General features: G+C 42.0%; 1 protein-coding gene across 2 annotated transcripts in view; it reads right to left on the bottom strand.

The window, feature by feature from the left end:
- KHDRBS3 (KH RNA binding domain containing, signal transduction associated 3) overlaps positions 1–13,034 on the bottom strand; it is an 89,502-nt gene extending 76,468 nt beyond the window's left edge. For both annotated transcript variants that reach the window (XR_005979284.2, XM_002190094.6), the window contains exon 1: positions 12,538–13,034. Coding sequence is in view for 1 of the 2 variants with exons in the window: in XM_002190094.6 (XP_002190130.2) it covers positions 12,538–12,625 (88 nt within the window). In the remaining variant the exon portion in view is untranslated. The remainder of the gene's footprint in view (positions 1–12,537) is intronic.
- Between the last annotated feature and the right edge of the window lie 7,380 nt (positions 13,035–20,414).

Here is a 20,414-nt window from a genome sequence, read left to right as displayed (position 1 = left end):
ATCTAAAGCATAATTCACTTAGAGTTCTTTATAGACCTGATCCCACAGCCAGCTACTTGCCACTTATGTGGTAATGAAATACACACCAGCATTTTTAATTAATGTTATATTGAACTACACAAACTATTACTTAGGGTTCCAAACAAGGCCTATTATTTCAGGTCTGCAAACTATATAAGTGCGTCTATAAATAAATAATTTATAAATACCATTACGGTAATTTCCCTGTACTCTCCATTTAATCAGCTGATAATAAAGGAACATTCCAAGAGCTTGAAATTTAGAAGTCTGGAAAAGTTTATTTTAAAAATTTATTCAAGATTTTTCAAATTGGACTGACAGCAGTCTTAATAGTTCAAGCATACATGAAGAAAACAACACAGGTCAAAGCTACTTCAGGTCATAGAAGGGTTTGGGGTGGAAATGGCCTTAAATATCATCTAGTTCCATACCCCCTGCCATGGGCAGAGACACCTTCCCCTAGACCAGGTTGCTCAGAGCCCCATCTAACTTGACTTGGAACACTCCAATGGATGGGGCTTCCACAGCTTCTCTGGGCAACCTGTGCCAGTGCCCCAGCACACAGAGAAGAATTTCTTCCTTATATATAAAAGAAATTTCTCCTCCTTTAGTTTAAAACCATCTCCGTGTACGATATGGCGTCATCCTCAATATATAAAGTGAGAGTAGAAGGAAGAGGTGGACATTTGGAGTAGGAGGAATAAGAAAGGGGGAGGTGCACCACACACAGCCGGGTGTGATGGAATCCTGCCTTCCTGGAGACGGCTGAACACCTGCCAGCTCAGGGGAGGTGGAGAATGGATTCCTTATTCTCATTTGCCTGTGTGTGCAGCTTGTACCTTGCTTATCAAAGTATCCCCTCTTCACCCAGAGTTTTGTAGCTTTTACTCTTCCGATTCCCGCCCCCATTCCCTCGCGGGGGAGGGAGCGAGAGGCTGCGGGGGCTGAGCTGCGGGCTGGGCTTACAGCAGGACGGGGACACAGGACGGGGACACAGGACGGGGACACAGGACGGGGACACAGGACGGGCACACAGGACGGGCACACAGGACGGGCACACAGGACGGGCACACAGGACGGGCACACAGGACGGGGACACAGGACGGGGACACAGGACACCCCTGCGCCCTGAGGCGCAGAGCAGGCAGAACACATCTGGCTGCGGGAGCTGCAGCGACAGCCGAACACCGATGGCACCCGGCCCCGCCCGCAGCCGCACAGCCCCGAGCCCGTTCTCCGGAGGATCCCACCCGAGCCCAGCTCTCCCGGGGGGATCCCACCTGCTCCTGAATCTTCCGGGGGACTCACAACCCATCCCGGGAGCCCCAATCCCGCCGGGCTGACGCCCGATCCCAGGAGTTCCGATCCCGGCTCTCCCGGGGATCACACCCGCTCCTACAGCCCCAATTCCCGCTCTCCTGGGGATCACACCCGCTCCTACAGCCCCAATTCCCGCTCTCCCGGGGATCACACCCGATCCTACAGCCCCAAATCCCGCTCTCCTGGGATCACACCCGATCCTACAGCCCCAATTCCCGCTCTCCCGGGGATCACACCCGCTCCTACAGCCCCAATTCCCGCTCTCCTGGGGATCACACCCGCTCCTACAGCCCCAATTCCCGCTCTCCCGGGGATCACACCCGCTCCTACAGCCCCGATCCCGGCTCTCGTGGGGATCACACCCGTTCCTACAGCCCCAATTCCCGCTCTCCCGGGGATCACACCCGCTCCTACAGCCCCGATCCCGGCTCTCCTGGGGATCACACCCGATCCCGGGAGCCCCGATCCCGGCTCTCCTGGGGATCACACCCGATCCTACAGCCCCAATTCCCGCTCTCCCGGGGATCACACCCGATCCTACAGCCCCGATCCCGGCTCTCCTGGGGATCACACCCGATCCTACAGCCCCGATCCCGGCTCTCCTGGGGATCACACCCGATCCTACAGCCCCAATTCCCGCTCTCCCGGGGATCACACCCGATCCTACAGCCCCAATCCCGGCCCTCCCGGGGATCACACCCGATCCTACAGCCCCAATTCCCGCTCTCCCGGGGATCACACCCGATCCTACAGCCCCGATCCCGGCCCTCCCGGGGATCACACCCGATCCTACAGCCCCAATTCCCGCTCTCCCGGGGATCACACCCGATCCCGGGAGCCCCGCAGGGCCGGGCTGCCGTCGCCCCCTCCTGGCACCGCTCCAGAAATAATTCCTGAATCTCTCTAAAACCCTCCCGAAACAGCGTCCCCCAAAATTAAACATATGCCATGCCTTCTCCAGTAACTACTGCCCTAATCATAATAGAGTTGCCTGGAAAAGATGCATTAAAAAATCGTTCTGCAAAGGCTGCATCGTCAATAGTTCTGCATCACTACATCTAAGATGCTGTATTAGAATCTTGTAGGGAAACCCACTGTGGAAGGCTTTTGCTCTTTCCAAAGTGCGCTCATATTAATAGTCCCCAATCACCCAAGATCCTAAAATTCATGGATGATATAAAGCTGGAAAAATTCTTCAGATGTCATTAATTCTGTTGTGATTTAGCCCCAGCTAGCAGCTAAGCCCCACAGAAGTGCTGCCTTCCCCCCAGGAGGATGGGGGAAAAAATCACAAGGGTAAAATTAATAAACCTCGTAGAGGATTGGGGAGAAAATCACAAGGGTAAAATTAATAAACCTCATAGGTCGAGATAAAGACAGTTTAATAGTAGGTAAAGCAAAATCCATGAACATAAGCCAAGCAAAACAATTCATTCACCCCTTGCCATGGCCACAGGAGCTCAGCCATTCCAAGGAAAGCAGGGCTCCATCACACATAATGGTGACTTGGGAAAACAAACACTATCGCTCCAAACTTCCTCTCTTCCTTCTTCCCCCCAGCTTTATATTCTGGACACGATGCCATATGGTCTGGAACATCTCAGTTCAGGTCAGCTGCGTCATACCCCATTCCTTGCTCCTCCCTCAGCCTCCTCACTGGTGGGCTGAGGAGCAGAAAAGGCCTCTGTGTAAGCTCTGCTAAGCAGGAATGAAAACATCCCTGTGTTATCAACACTGTTTTCATCGCAAATCCAAAACACAACCCCACAGTGGCTACCAGGAGAAAAAAAAATAACCCCAGCCAAAAAAACACCACATCCCTCGCAAGCACTTTATGACTACACTTACATCATTCCCAGCATTTGTTTCACATGGTATTAACAGGCTTCTGTGAAGACTCAGGTGCCTGCAGAAACAAAAAGGTCTAAAAAATAGATACAGTAAGCCTTAAAAACATGATAAATCTTTTGTTGTATGCTTCTCTACAGTAGGCCAATAAAAAACCTAATCATTTTTCCAGGTCATGGATGCATGGTGTAATAAAAAGTCAAGGGTACTTGATAAGCAAAAACAATCATTAAGACTAATCTGTGCAACACAAAACAAATTGGACCACAAGAGTCTTTTCCAGTCTTTAAGATCTAGTACTAAGGTGCTGCATTTCACCTTGCAGACTATCCAGCCTAGGATATTACTGGGATAACTCTACATAGGGAGCAAGTGCTAACAAGGGCTAAAGGTATCACTGCAGCCCATCTGCTGTGAAGCAGCTTGGCTCCTCCAGATACACCAGGCTTTAAATGGAGAAACTGAACCAATCATTAAAAACAAACACTTTTGCTGAGAAACATCTCCAATGACCACTAAGATTTTGGGAAGCCCTTTAAAGGGAGGCAGAAAATTGATCTGTGACCAAGTTTTTTTCAAAATTAGGACTTCTTGAGTCCAAAATAATAGGCTGGAAGTGGTCATGAAGCAGTTGGATACTTAATAAAGGAAAAAAAATGCCTTCTGAGCTTTCATGACTCTACAAATGGATCAAGAGCATCATACCCAAACTGTGTTTCTATAGCGGAGAAAAATCTGCTTTCCTTCAAGCTCAGGAGGGGAGATGGGGTACAGTTAAACACCATAGAAAGTCAAACAACCAGACATGAAGAACCATAGTACCTTTGACTTTCACAGAAGTGAAATTGATCATTTAGCATTAGTCTGGAGGTGGACAGAGAAGGAAAGGGTGATTATTTTACTTCACTGCTTTATCCCATGGAGCTGTATCACTGAAGTCAGCATAGAGGGCACCACAGCATTTCTGCCTAATAGCAGAAGAAAAGCAACAAAAATCTTAATCCTCAAATACTGTGGATGTGATTGCAGGGAGGAGAAACTGGGCTTCTCACCAAGGACACATCAGGATTGGCACTTGACCACCCCTAGTTAATTAGGACATAGATCAAAATGAAACAGTAACAAAAATCTTTGTCCACTACCAGCAAGCAGAAAAGGACATATGAAAGGAAAAATGACCACATAAGAAGCAGTCCTTCCATTTCTGCATGTGAAAATCATCGTTTTTATCCCAAAGCAGTAGGAAAAATTGGCTGAAAAAAATGTAAAACCTTTTGCTTTCAAACACATCTGCTTTCCAGAGTAGTTACTGAATGGTCTGAGGCAATAAAAAGCTACATTTCCTCTCTAAGCATTCAACAAATGCAGCAGCAGTAAGAGGAGAGGCAATTTTGATTTATAGAATCATAGAATAGCCTGACTTGGACTTCAGTCCTTGCGCACAAAACCAGCTCAAGAATCCCACCATCTGGCTGAAAGCATTGTTCAAATATTTCTTGAGCTCTGTCAGGCTTGGTGCTGTGACCATTTCCCTGGGGAACCAGTTCCTGTGCCCAGCCTCCCCCTGGGTGAAGAACATTTTCTCAATATCCAACCTGAACATCCCCTGACACAGCTTCAGGCCTTTCCCTCAGGTCCTGTCACTGGCCCCCACAGAGAAGAGATCAGCGCCAGCCCCTCCTCTTCCCCGATGAGGATGTTGCAGACTGCAATGAGGTCTCCTCTCAGTCTCTTTTTCTGCAGGCTGAACAGACCAAGTGACCTCAGCCACATCTCAGATGGTTTTTCCTCCAGACTGTTCATCTTCATAGTCCTCCTCTGAACACCCTCTAGCAGTTTTATATATTTCCTATATTGTGATTTATGTTATGGTGTCTGAAACTGCACACAGTACTTAAGACATTTTCCTATACTCTTTGTATTGTCCACATAAAAGAATCTTACTCAGACTGTTCCTTTTGAACAGTCCTGATGGATTATTAGAGTCAAAGAAAATCAGTAAATCCTCAAAAGATTTGCAACTTCAGGTTTTCACTGTCACTATATAACACCGAGATCAGCACAGCAGCAGTTGTTATAACAAATTTTCTGTTGGATCAAGTACAATGGATTTACTGAAATGATTTCTAATCTTTTAGGTTTCCAATTACTTTGTCAACAAATTCTTCCTAGAAAATTAAGATCTGCAAAAGAACACCTATACAAGCCAAAATAGTGAAAGATTTACCATCTACAAGAATTAAACTGACAATTTTTGCTGCCTTGCAACTTTGTTGAAGTTGAATTGCTACCTGCAGCCAAAAGTCTGATAAACACATCAAAATAAGAAATGAAAGGCATCCAACAAATAGCACTAGAGATGGAGAATAGAAAGGAAATCCATTTAACTGCCTAGCTTCTTAACAAGTTTGCCTTGACAATAAGGTAAAATGCTGAAAAACAACAACACAACATAAAAGAACCATAAGTGATAAAAATAACAAAGGCAAGTTTAAGAAAAGGGAAATTTTAGGATAGGATAAACACAAAGAATAAAACATGCACCACTCAGCTGCTAACGTACAAAAATACATCAATCAGTCTAACAATGCTTCTTCATGCTACCTCTCCAGTTACTGCTCTTTAATTTGTTCCTTGGCATAAACAGCCAACCTACAGCTACTGTACAGCCCAAGGCATTGACAGTTCAAAGAGCTTAACAATTTAGCAGGGATCAAATGTCCATAAATGCAACTCATTTTGATGCAAAGACGTCAAGACACACAAAATCTACTGGTCCTTATATCTGGTTTAAGAGTTAATCATCCATTGCTAAAGCATTGCGCATTTTTTCATTTGTACTTCTTGGCCAGACATTTCAGCATTAGTTTGCAGGGCCTCTTCACACCTTTATTCACTCCTGCAGGCAAGTCAGGCTCTCCAAGCACAAGTCAAAGATCCCTTTCACACACCAATCAGACTAGCAAGAGGCCTGCAGACCTTCTCAAACTTGCAAAACATTGTATTTTTTCCATGATTTCCTCAAATATTAATATATGGACTTCTGGAACTAGAATGATCCAAGAAAAATAAATTCCCAAGTTCATATGCCCTTATGGCCTTAACTTAAGGCCATAAAGATACTAATTTTCTAGCCAGTGTTACACTTAATTAAAAAAAAAAAAAATCACATTTGGCTAGAAATATACAGCTCTAAAATAATTCCCAGAACTACCACAACCCCTACCAAACAGCTCCCATGGCACAGGTGAGACTTGCCTTCCCAGGATTCAGGACTAGACAGACCCACTTTATTAAAATATTCCACATGTCCAGTATAGAAGCCCTGTCCTTTGTTATCTTCTATTTGAAAAACAGTATTAATAATGTAAACATTAAGCTTGCAAGATTCCTGCAGAGCTCAGCTAAGAACAGTCAGTTAATTCACCATAAAATATTAGGTGTGTCAGTTACCAGTTAATCTATTTAAACATGCTTTTTACTGAATCCTGCTAAATACTAATTAAAAGTCACACAGTACCACACTGAATGCTTTACAGATGCTTCTCAACTCTGAACTTTGATACCCGAGTCTTTCAAACAAAAGTGCATCCCAAATTCTTTTCTTAATTATACTTGAAGTCAGAGGGCAGAAAGGTCACATACATAAATTTTAAGTACATGCAAGAAAAGTCAAACAAGCCACAGGAATAGTGCTGTGATCTCCTTTCTGATTTCCCCAGTAAATAAGTACTCAGAAGGTTACAGTTTTAATTTGCATGGCCAGTGTCAAAAAGGATTGAAAGTGACAAACCATGTCAGCCTGCATTTGAAACCTTTAAATTCAGTCTCTCTCATTGACTGCCAAAGTGAGTGTGCAAGTGAATTAGGAGTCAGCTTTACACTAACTGTGATTGCAGTGAGTGGCTCTAGGCTCAGTCAGGCTTCAGAACAGATGAGCCAAGGGGGGAGGAAAGTATGATTATCTTCAGCTGTATTTTGTAGAAGCCCTGGTAACATGACTGGAATATCTGATAAACCACTTCTCCAGTCTTTTAAGAGAGCAAAATTGAAATCTAACTTTTAGGAAGCCCTCTGACTGCTCCAATATGGTTTCACTGCAGTAAAAGCAAAGAGCAACCATAACAAAAATATGAACCTCTGAAGTTTTACCAAATAAATACAGCTGATATGAGACACAGACTCTGAAATATCCCCTCTGCCCTCCAAGAGTTACTACTTTTGATGCTGCTTTAAGAAAACAGAAATAGAAGCCAAGTCAGCCTTCCCTAGTTTGACAGTGCAGCCATTACATCATATCCATTCCCATTACTGCCACTTTAATTTCTTATCACACTTGGCCTGGAAAATATCCAATTCCACCTAAACATTCTACTTAGACTGCCGTCTTCTAGCAATCAGATTAAAACCAGAAGAGTCTCTTTCTGATTAACTTCTAAGAATGGCAACTAAAAGTGACCAGCTGTCTGAAAAAAAAAACAAACTGAGGAGCACAAAACTTCTATTTCATACAATGCTCTGAATAATTTTAAAACATGCTCAGTTTCTACAGTAATAGCTCATTTTCAAAACACTTATGACCTTCATGAAGTGTTTTGAAATCCTCAAATAGTAGGACACTTGAAACAAGTATTGTTTCTGTAATTGATACTATAAGGACAAAAAGGAGAGTTTGGGGTTACACTGATGGAGTACATTCAACACCATTAGTGACTGGAATGAGCAGCACCATGTGTCTGTGCCATGCCATGAAACTTGTCCACACAAGAAAGTGGATGCTTCAGTGGCAAACTGATTACTTACGTTACAACATATGTGTGTCACTCCACAGAATCACATTTATTTTTGATAATTTAAAGAAACACACAAAACCCCTTTCATACTTGGATTTATTGAAAGATGTCCTGGTTTTGGCGGGGATAGAGTTCCTTTTCTTCCTAGTGCCTGGCACAGTGCTGTGGTCCAGATTCAGTATGAGAGTTGACAACACAGCGATGTTTTGGTTGTTGCTAAGTAGTGCTTACTCTAAATCAAGGACTTTGCAGTGTCTCACGCTCTGCTGGGGAGCAGGTGCACAAGAAGTCCAGAGGGAGCACGGCCAGGAGAGGTGACCTGAACTGGACAAAGGAATATTCCACAGCATGGGGTTTAGTCCTCTTTTTAATTTCTAGTATAATTATTATATTTTACTTTCAGTCATTAAACCCACAAGTTTCACCTTTTTCAATATTCCCCACATTCCATCAGGGAAAAATGAATGAGTGGCTGCACAGTACCCAACTAACCAAGCTGAGCTTAAACCACACAAAAATCAGTAATATATATGGAACCTTAATTTATTGTTAAGCTCCTACTTCAACCATTTTTACAAAGCCATCTCTGCTGAAAAAAAAAAAAAAAAAAAGACCACTATATCTTCCACAAAGCAGAAAGTGAGTACACTCTCTCACACTCCATTCTCCCTGATATTTAGGGAGGTACAGCTCTGGTTACTGAAGTCCCAAGCAAAATTTGACACGAGAAACAGCAAGCCCCTGCTGACCACCACCAGCCATGTGGCTCAGGGAAGCCATTCAACACAGTTAGCACATACAGCCATCTACTGATAGGAAGGCTTGGTATTCCTGTACATCGTCTCATTGCTATTTTAAAGGAAGCCTGGCTTCAGATACTACCTCAAATCTCAAAGCAACTAAAATGAGATTGTAAGGAAGAATTCCAGAGGTCCAGTCTGCACAAGAGTTGTCTTTCAGCAGTGGCAGCAGCCCTAACTTTCATTATCTACATATTTAATTATCTACATAAGCTGAACAACTACCAAGCGCCCATTTCCACGTCTGCCCTGCTGGAAATGTGTCTGGTATCACCATGTTTTATTTACAGTTAGCTTCTTCCATCTGCAGTTTCCCATACTTCATTCAACATTCACAAACAGCTCCTCTTGAATCACTGCTATAAATAAATGTGAAAGAAGGTAAAGTAACTTTTCTGTCACGGATCTTTCAGTATTTTTAGAGCATCACTCATGAACCAAGTTATGAGAATCAACACTACACTTGCACATTTACCAACATTTACATACAACCACAACTGCAAAGACAGCCTTTGAAATAAGGCTTGATTTCAGAACTATCATCATTCCCACAGACAAATATTTTTCAGATTTTGCATAAAGATAAGCATATAAGAGCTGAAAATAGGAAAAATATAAATGTATTAAGCTCTTGCTTCTTGATAGAATCTCATCTTTCCCCAGGTTCTTCATTACAGAATTTACTATGAGCTAATAGCTGAACAAAATTCCAGTTCCCACTGCCTGGTATCAGCTGCAAATTAATCTTATTAGCATGGTCATCTTACCACACATGCAAATAAGTCTATTTCCAATCTATAACATGCTTAAGGGTTTATAGGCAAAAAAGAAACCCCTTTTTAGGATGGCTTAATGCTCAAGTATACAAATGCATCTTCTTAATTAGAACAAGGGATAAAGTCTAGTCTCCTGGAAAAGATTCCCACTGTTCTAAAATTTAAGCAGCAGCTAAATGTTTCAATGACTGTTTGAAACAAAATTTAAACAATAAGTATAGTATTTGTGTCCCAAGGAAACAGGGCATCAAATCCTTGAACAGAGTTCTCAACAAGAAAAATCAGAAAATCAGGACTTGCTATGCAGGAACATTGAAGGATACTGATATTTGATTTTAGTGATTTCAAAACAGTGTTTCAAGGCAGAGAAATTTCTGTCATATCTTAATTCAGAAAGACAGATTAATAATACTGCCCATGAAAATATTCTTACAGCATCTTAGTTATTTCCACATTGTTCTTTTTTAACTGAAATGTTAGCCAGGAACTTGAAGCAGGTCAAGCTCCACTTCTTAAATTTAAAATTATGTAATTTGTGTGTATACAAATTAAAATGTGTAATTATAAGCATAATATGCAAATTCATCCACTTCTATTTGAAAACTATAATTACCACATTTTAGAAGTCTAGACCCAGGATTTTCCCTAGAAACCAAATTTTAACATGACTGGAAATTTGTTAGCAATTTGGCTCCTCTCTCTGTCTGAGCAGTAAACATACCTGAATTACTTCACCATCTCAAAAGTATTCTACTTCATCCATACAACTCTTACAAATTACTCCTGAGTTTCTGAAGAAAGCCAGCTGATGTACAGTATTTCAGTTTAAATAAATACAGACAGCAAATTTAATGCCACTAAGACACCAAAATGCTATTACATAATTAAGCTGGTTATTTAAAGCACTTAAAACCTTTGCTAAGACATTCTCTGATATCCAAAAGAAACCAAGCTTGGAACTCTGTTTCATTCTAAACTTAAAAGATAAGCAAATCCAACTATAAAAAAAATTAAGAGAAGCTCTTTCATTTGCCTCCACATGAACTAACTTAGAAAATATTCAATGGACCTGGCACACAAAATCCAAGCCAGAACCATTACATACACATTTCCACTGATAATTGCCATTCATTTAAGTGCATAGAATTATTATCATTGAGAAAAAAAACAGTCCCTGATAAAGTTAGTGCCATGGCAGGATGGGTTTGTAAAACATCCCCTCCTGATATCGTATTTCCCACCTGTATTATACAGGCACTTCATTTGATCTGGCTCTGGCAATTCTACAAATGAACTATTTTACATATATATTATAAAAGTTTCCATTTTAAACTGGAGTTAGCCAGTTGATTAGTCACCCTCAATCTTTCTTTTCCTCACCTCTAACATGTGAAACACTTCAGATATAATCCAAGACTTCACTTTCAAATTAAACAAAAAATCAAGACACCTACTAGATTACAGAGGTTGGATGCTCATACATCTACATTTTTACATTAACAATACAGGGTTGTTTTTTTTTTTCTGGAGCTGAATGTATGCATGCAGATACCATGATGAAAGGCAAAAGTTTCAGTCCTCCACTTTATCATTTCAATGAGAAACTCAAAAAATATTAAACTCAGTCAAAAGGACAGATTTACTTTCTTTAACATTGTTTACAAAACAGTAAATCACATGGTTCTGTAGCTCCCTGGAATAATTTACACATGCAAAAAGATTCTTCACTAGCTGAAGAGGAACTTCAATAATTTGTAGCCATCAAGCTTAATTTTTACAAGTTTTTTTCATTTACAGCAAATACAGCAAATAACTGCTTTTAAAACATAATTCTCCTTTTCCCACAATCAACAGGGAGTTTGGAAAAAATATGCAAAATACCAACCACCCATGGACATGGACCTTCAATTCACTTAGCATATGCATTCCACAGTTGAAACTGTAACAGCTGCCCCTAACTCCAGAGTATTTCAGAGAACAATAATTCTCCTTATGAATCTGAGACAGGCATTTGCACCTATAACACATCATAATCTACAACACGTTAGAAGAACCCACATCAACTTAAACTTGCTCCTGTTATAGGATGTAAAGTACACCAAGCACGGCTCTGTAATCATTGCAATTGAAGCCAAAATCATTTTGGCTTTCAATGTGTTAGAGAATCAGTTCATAGCTTATTTCACTTGTGCATCCTAAGCACTAGATCAAGCATTTGTCTCTCCAGAGCTGTACTTGAAAGTCACCTGCCAATTATATACTATCTCTAAATGTACATTAAACCATAGTTTAATTCACACAGAATGACTCTTCTAATCAGTACTGCATCACTGAAACAAAAAGGAAGCATTTTAAAGCACATCTGACTTGACAGATGCAGAAGGGGTGGGAGTAATTTATTATCTGGAGTTACATAATTGCAAAACAAAATATGCCTTGTATTTTTATAAAGGTTTACTAACATGGATTGTTGGTTCCGTAATATCTTAGCCGCAGAGCCCAAAGTTTCTAGGAAAGGCCATCGGTAGTAGGCTCGTTATTAAGAAAGCTCACAGATATGTAAACAATCGGCTGCTCATTGTTCACAAGCAGGGTAAAACAGGAAAACCGTCTGGGGTTTCAATTGACATGCAGCCCGAGCAGAGCACAGCAGACACGGCCATTCAGCTCGGAATAATCTCCAACTCGAGCAGTGAGCAGAGGGAACGCGGATGGAAGAGGGGCAGCGCGGGCAGGCACCCGGCGAGCGCGGCTGCCCGGCAGGGGAAGGGGAAGGCGCCGGGAGCCGGCAAACACCGGCCTGAACGCAACAAACCCCCGCAAGCGGTGCAAGGCACGGGTGAACCCCGCACCGGGAACCTCCCCGGGAGCCTGAACACAACAAACCCCTCCGAGCTGCGCAATAAGGAAGGGCGAGCCCCCGGCTGAGCATCGCCGCTCACCCCGGCCCGCGTCCCGCTCCGCCCCGCCGCCCCTCACCTTGGTTGACCAGCCGCAAGGCGTGGGTGAAGGACGGGTCCAGCGAGTCCTTCTCCGCCATCAACTCGGGCAGGTACTTCTCGTCCATGGCAGCGGCCCGGAGCGGCAGCGGAGCCGGGGCGCCGGGTGCGCCCGCGGGGAAGGAGCGGGTCCGAGTCCCAGGCAGCGGTAAATCCTCGGAGGCAGCGCTTCCCCCTGGCCGCCTCCCGCTCGGGGCTGCGGGGACGCATCCAGAAGGAAGCGCCGCAAGCCCCCGGCCAGGAGCGGGGAGAAAAGCGGCGCGGGCTGGGGGCACCCCGCCTCAGCGGGCAAGGGGCGCGGACAAATCACTCTGCGGAAGCGCACAAGGAGATAAGACGGGAAGAGACGCGCCCCGGGAGCCGCTGACCCAGGCAAGACGGGGGCCGCGCACACAATAAAAGAGACTGTTAGGCGGCGGCTGGCGCTGCGCACACACCCACAAAACAAACGGCACTGCAGGCGACGCTGAGCCCACTGAGAGCGGAAACCGCGCCGCACCAGCTTTATATACCGCCCCAGACCACGCCCCCCGGCCGCCTTTAGCCCCGCCCAGGGGCGGTGCCCCGCCTCAGAGCCTGCCAATGGGCGGGGAGAGCAGAGCCCCCCAAGTGCCGCCGCCTCGCTCAAGTGAAGGCTCCTATTGGATGGCAGGGCCTGTCAGTCAGAGCAAGCCGCTGCTGCTCATTGGTCGCTGCTGCTGGCCCCGCCTCCCCGCGGTCGGTGAGAGGCCGGCGCTGAGGGACGCTCTCAGAGCGGCTCCGCGCCGGGGGCCGGGCGGGAGCTGGGCGGGAGCGGCTTTTGTACCCGTGCCTGGAGCAGCGGGACTCACAGAGCCCCTCAGATCCTACAGCGACCCTTCCGACACCAGAGCCCCCTTCGAGACCCTCTCCGGGACCGTAGGATCTGTGAGAGGGGTCGGGGATCCAGGGCGGCGTCCTTTCCGTCCCCGTCAGATCGTACGGGGGAAGGCAGACCTTGTGTTGAAAGTAGCGCAAACGTGATTTTATTTTTCCCTTTCACAAACAGCGGTATACTCTATGCAGCATTCTATGCTTTTGCCTCTGGCAAAAACATAGACTGTTTCTATACAAACCACTTTATAAGTACCGGTCAAAAAAACCTAATTCTGATGAGTTTCCCAGATGTGTGGCTGTCAGTGGGTTTGAGATTCACCCTGTTCTAAAACAGGAAAGAGAAGCAAAGTTTAAAAGACTTTGCTCAAGCCCATTTTCCTGTTTTTTTTCAGAGGATGCATTTGTTATACAAGGTCACGATTCCCTCTGTTCTTTAGCTTTGAGGCTTTACATCGCTTCCTTATTAGTCCTTAGGTGTCTCGTCAATGAATCTTTGGTGACAAAAGCCCGGAGGAAGCCAGACCAGCTCTTCTCTGTCACAGAGCACAAGGGCAAAGCAGAGGAAAGAAGCCAAACCCATAAAGTAGCATTTTAAATCAATGTTTACTGGATAAGCCAATAAGGAACTTTGATGATCTAAACTTAAAAGATCGCTAAAAATACTCTTATATCTCTGAATTGAATAACCATACATTTACTTCTGTATTTCATAAAAAAATAAAATAAAAATCTGTGCTATATCTTACTCATATTCTTGCAATACAAGAAAGCTCTGAAAAGGTAAACCAGCATGAGAAGTGCTCACTCAAAGCTCAGAAGCAGAGGTTAAGGCTCCCTTCTCAGAACTGCAAGTACTCTTTCACTCTGAAAACCAAAATATTATATTTTAAGGTATCTTATTCCTTGTTGTATTTCACAGATTGCAATACCCCATGAAACAATGTCTGGTATGTTGCAACATGAAACATAGTTGATTTATACTCTCTGTAAAACCATTCCAAATAAATCTTGATCCAAAATGAACAGAAGCATATTTGCAAAGTTCTATTTAAAAAATTCTTTTGCATGACATCAAGCTCAATGGATAGAACTAAAGCATACAGGCAGCTGGAAGAATTCAAATTAAAATGAATGTTTTTTTTCAACCTTCCATATACGTCTTCTATATAAAAGTACTGAAATGCAACCATCTGTTGTGAAACAGGAAGGCACATACAACTCTTGACACAAAACAATATGTAGGAGTGTAATCTTTATTGAGTGACCTGGAGCAAAAAAATCTCTATTTTGCCAGTTAAGCCTAAATTTACTTAAAGTTGTACTAAAGCATGCAGGACCTCAGACAGAAAGGTAGTTATGTTCTTACAATTTGTGTAAAACACAATGCACCTTTCTTGGAAAGAGTCATATTCTCCTTGGTAACTGATTAAATAAACATTTGATGTTTCAAGAAACCACAGTATTTCTTTCCATATTATACCAATTCCCTCTGGCCTTCAACAAAGAAAGACTTACTGGAAGTCTGAAGACTTGGTTTTCTCCAGGTCTTTAATAATATAGGAATTATAAAATTATCCATGTTGTACCCCATTGTTCAGACTCAAACCTGTACATAACAAATCCAGGACATTGGTTTTTTTTCCAGTGAAATCCACTAGGATGCAATAAAATAAGACAAGGGCAGAAATTATGGGAAATTACGAGCCTTGGGCCCTAGAAAGCAGCCCAGGATGTGGTTAGCTGGGAAAAGCCTGCTAAGCATCATTTTACTGTCCAGGAAATGCAGGAAACACCATCTTCTTAAGGATTGATTGCTTTCTTATTGCTGAAATCTATGCAGAGCTTGAAAAGCAGCCTTGCTCAAGGAGTTGCCTGGTAAGTATTAGCTGTAGGATTCATGAATATTGAAAAGCCAGGAGTCCAAACTTTTAAAACTCATGACTTAAATGTATTTTCTCTCTAACAGTACATGTCTGCTACTTTGCTACTTAATGCATGTAGTAATCTCAGAACGTTAGTTTGATAGGTGGATATCAGTCAGTAACCATGTCAGACCAATATCCATTGCTCTTTTTTAAGCACCAGTTATCTGACCTGACAGTGTGTCTGTCTATCTATAAGTTAAGACTGTAGATGCCAAAATTAATACTCATATATGCTAGAAGCATTAGGATGTGTTGGTATCTTCACTCTCAGGAATGAGATTCACTTCTTGTACTAACAGGATGTGAGGGGACCATGTGTAAAGAGGCAGAAACTGAGCTGTGTCCTCTCTCTAAAATATGTATTGTGTACAAATTAATCCACTTAAATTTTCTTTATTTGTTGGATCAACAGAACAAGCAGTGATTACAAGCAGTAATTTCACTAATATGTCTTTGTTCCAAATATTGCAAGTACAACTAAATATTTGCCTTTTCCATGGAATCATTGAATGCTTTGGGTTGGAAAGGTCATCTAGTCCAACTCTGCTCCTGCAATGAGTAGGGACATCTTCAACTAGATCAGGTTGCTCAGAGCCCCATCAAAACTGACCTTGAATGTTTTCAGGTATGGGGCATCTATCCCATCTCTGGGCAGCTTGGTCTAGTGTTTCACCACACTCATTGTAGAGAATTTCTTTATATCTAGTCTGAATCTACTATCTTTTACTTAAGAACCATTGCCCCTTGTCCTGCCACAACAGCTCCTGCTAAAATGTTTGTTCCAGTCTTTCCTATAAGCCCCCTTTAAGTACCAAAATGCTATAAGGTTTCCCCAGAGCCATCTCCTCTGCAGGCAGAACTGTCCCAACTCACTCAGCCCATCTTCACAGGGAAGGTGTTCCAGACCTCTGACCATCTCTGTGGCCTCCTCTGGACCTGCTGCAATAGATGCCTCTTTGCTGTCCTGAGGACCCCAGAGCTGGATGCAGCACTGCAGGTGGGGTCTCATGAGAGCAGAGCAAGGGGCAGAATCACCTCTCTCACTGTGCTGCCCACAGGGCTGTGGATGCAGCACAGGACAGGGTTGGCTTGTGGAATATGAGCACACCACGGACAGTAGAAGCTTGGTGGGATCATTGAATAGATGGAACACTTCTCACAGGAGAAAAAACAGAATGGGGAGTAATTTAGGCAAAATCAACCTCGTGGTTGGGGATCTACTACAAAGCACCTGCTCAAGTGGAGCCTGTTGCAGCACCCTCACTCAGACACTGAAGGCACTGCACCCACAGGCTGTCACCCTGCTGGGGTTATTTCCAATTCTGTGGTAGATTTTACATGCCTCTAATATAGTCCTTGATTCTGATTAACTCCTGGGTTCCTGATTTAAATATCAGACCACAACAGACTGTTACCGAATCATTACTTATTTGAGACTTCAACTTATTGAAGAACTGTAGAAACAGGGCCTGTTTGGAGAAATGGTTTGTCACAAATACCACATTTAGTGATAGATGTGACTCACGACAATTCTGACTAGCATGTTGCTAAGTGGGTTCTGGCTTCCTTAATATTGCAGTGTGTTACTTGCCAATTTCTATTAGGCGGGATGAAAGTATCACACCTTTCTCCAATATTCCAGTGTTTTTTTTCTTTTTTTTTTTTAACTTGCATGTGTTTTAAAATATGATAAAATAAATAAGAGTTTACTGTCATATCAAAACATCCATGGCAAATTATTTTCAAAAGCTTTTCTCTAAAAATTCACCTCTTTCTCTTTTATACCTTTTGCCTCATAGTTCAAACTTTAGGCTTTTTTGGACCTAATCAAGCTAATCAGCCAAGTTAAGGTAGAACACAGTACACAGACTGTATATGACCTGTAGAGCAAAACTATTACATAATCTAGAGCAGATAAATTCTATCATTCTACTTTACTTTCTTTCTAGGTCTTAAAGGCTAACACACTATATCAGAACAGTCTCTCTGATTTCTAGTGCAGTAATTGAGTCAATACATTGCAGTGACTTCACCACCTTTGTCATTACATTCAAGTATGCATCATCTGAAGGATTTTTTTATTTCCTGTGGGTATATTGCTAATGGCGGCTGTAGCAGTGGAGCTACAATGTCGTCCTGTAGGAGCAGTGTAGTCCTGGAGCTGCACACACATGTGCCTTGGTCATATGATGTGACTTAGGCATCTTGATGAACTTTGTATTCTCTGCTCTGAAGCATTTTGTAATATCAAAAGGGTCTTTTCTAATCTTTTTTTGAATAAGGTTCAATGATTTTACAGCCCGTTATTTGTTTTGTACAAGTATTTGTTAAAAATCTAGATTTTTTAATTTTCTATTATGTACTTTCTTATACACACTTCCTATAGTTCTAATGATGCAAAAGATATCAACGTTATCATGGCAAAAAGACTTTTTCTAGATAGCCTTTTTTTTTCTTCTGTCATATTTGAATATAAATGCTTTTTTAGTAATCCTTTCTTGATCTTATACTGTAGCTATAAAGGAATGTTGTACTATTGCTAAATTCCTGTGCTAGGAGCTTTTGCAAAATTGTACACCCTTTTATTTCCTATATTCCTGCCTAGAACGCTTACAAAAGTGGTTTGCTTTGAGCACTTTGTGGCTGCCTTCTCTGGTGCTGGGACAATCAGCATGTAATGCAAACCTTGATGCATCTGGTCCTCGCACTTACCTCTTTTATTGCTCTGAACGTGGATGATGCCAAATCCAGTATACCCTTATCTCTGTTATACCTGTCCTCTTCCTGCTTTCACATCTTTTAGCACATTGTGTTGTGTGCTAATGAATGTTCTCTTTTGTTCTTAGGACAGCTTTTTACAGGGTGAAATTGTTTGTTGCTAAATTTTTCTTCCTATATTAAATCCATTAAAAGCTTGTCTCTCACAGACTGTCTTTCCTAACTACCAAGTCTTCATCAGCAATAAGTTATCTGTTGTCTTGGCAAGATTGTGATGTGGCTCCCAACATTTATTTTTGTATGATGATGTTCTCTTGAAAAAGAAACAGAACTCAATTCAAAATTATAATCTGTGTTTTCCTGTCTACTTGCATGAGTTCACTGGATATTTGAGCTTTGAAAATATCAGTGCCTTTTTCCTTATTACCAACTGGAACCAAGGTGAAGAATATTAGCAACTCCAACCCTGAAATAAATCTGCTGCCTTAATATCTTCTATATACCCCTATTTTCTGCAATATTTCATTTTTGATTTACCCATGGCCTATTTCTTTCATTATTGTGCATGGAAACCACAGTTTCTTTTTTTCTGATAATATATCAGAAAATAACATTGTTCTGACTGCTCAGATCCTCAGAGAGTCAGAGTGAACTAAAGTTATTACATAATAGAAGCCATGTGGTGATAGGGGTTTATTGCATTTGCTTTTAAACTTTAAGTCTACACAGCAATAGTAAAGCAGTCTTATAAACAGCATTTCTTAAGCTCCTCTTAAGAGGGAGGAGGGTTAGAAGTAAAATTTCCATTTTTTTCTTGGAATAAAAAATCTTATTTAAAAAGCTGGAGGGTGGGTCAGAACATAGTTCATGAAAACTTTGCCAGACTATGGTGAGACCAAAGTGCGTGCAAAAGTAATGCTGCTTTTAAGTGATCTTGTATACTTGAAGTGAGATTATGAAGCAAAGCAACAGCTGTAGGAGAGCCCCAAAAGGAGCAATGGTGGGGGAGAGGAGGGGCAGAAAACAAACAAAAAAAGCATAAAGCATTTTCTGTTTGGAAATGGAGCCATGTGCCTTCTGTACCTTCCACAAGGTGACACGTGAAAGAGGAACTCACCATGTGAGACAGCAAGACTCAGCTCCCACTCAGAGCACACATGCGGATCAGTCTGTGAAACGTGGATTTTATTCATGCACCCACTCTGCCAAGAGACAGTGGAAGGATCAAGCAGTTCAAAATGTTCTCAGCATCCTGTTCTTGGTATCTTTTGTGACACGAAGAGTTAAAGAACAGGGAGAATCATCAGCCTTTGCCATCACAGGTTTGCTCAGCTCACCAGCAGTTCCTGAGAAGGATGTTATGTTTTTATATTTAGATCCAAATAATGTCATTTGCACTTATAACACAACATAGGTCTGCTTTCTAAAGCTAATTCTTTCAACCTACCCATCAATGCTACCTCCACAATGTTGATGTGACTGTTGCATGTGTATCTCATTGCTTAATTGTTTAATATCACAAATCCAGATAGATGATGTATGCAAAACAATTGTTAAAAAAATATTTCAGCTGTATATACATTGGTAAATGCTAATAATTTTTTAAAATAACTTGGATAGCAAGGCAGAATTTTGTCGCCTTCTATATTTATGAATATTATCTCACAAGAAATCTGTTCTTTAACTCTGTCACATAAGTTTAGTTTAATTTCTATTGAAACTTCTTATCATTGCGTTTTGGTCCTATATTTTGAAATAAAATGTTTACTTACTTAAATTTACTTTAAATTTTTGCAGTAAGCAAACTATGTATTTAAGTTAGTAGTTCTTTAGCTTTGGACAGTACATATATAAGAATCATAGAATCACAGAATATTCAGATCTGGAAGGGACCCAAAGGGATCATTGAGCCCAACTTATGGCCCTGCACAGGACAAGAAGAGTTGGCACTGCAAGATACAGCAAGAGGAGTTGGGGGAGCTGTTGCTTTGGGGAATGTTAAAGGAAATGTGACTGTGAGAAGAGAAAGAGAAGTCACTAGAAAAACAAAACAAACAAAAACCCAAAAAAACCCCAAACACCTGTTTCTATAAACTGTTCCTATGAATTAAATAAGTGATAATGGCATGATTTTGGATTTTTAATTTAGAACTCGAATGGAAAGAAAATAGTCCTGACCATCCAGTCACAAGTATCACAGCACTTCCATCTATGTACTAAGTTTGTGCAAAATGAGGGAAAGTAAGAAGCAGAACTATTTCATTATAGCAGGACTGTTTCATTATAGATCAATGTATAAAGTGAAATGTTAAAGCAAAAATATGTCTTCACTTTCCTGCTGGAATATTTTCATTAGGTG

The sequence above is a fragment of the Taeniopygia guttata genome, chromosome 2 (assembly GCF_048771995.1).
Source record: "Taeniopygia guttata chromosome 2, bTaeGut7.mat, whole genome shotgun sequence".
Classification (NCBI taxonomy): domain Eukaryota; kingdom Metazoa; phylum Chordata; class Aves; order Passeriformes; family Estrildidae; genus Taeniopygia; species Taeniopygia guttata.
The sequence above is the reverse complement of the archived record's forward strand: the minus strand, read 5'-3'. Positions and strand labels throughout refer to the sequence as shown.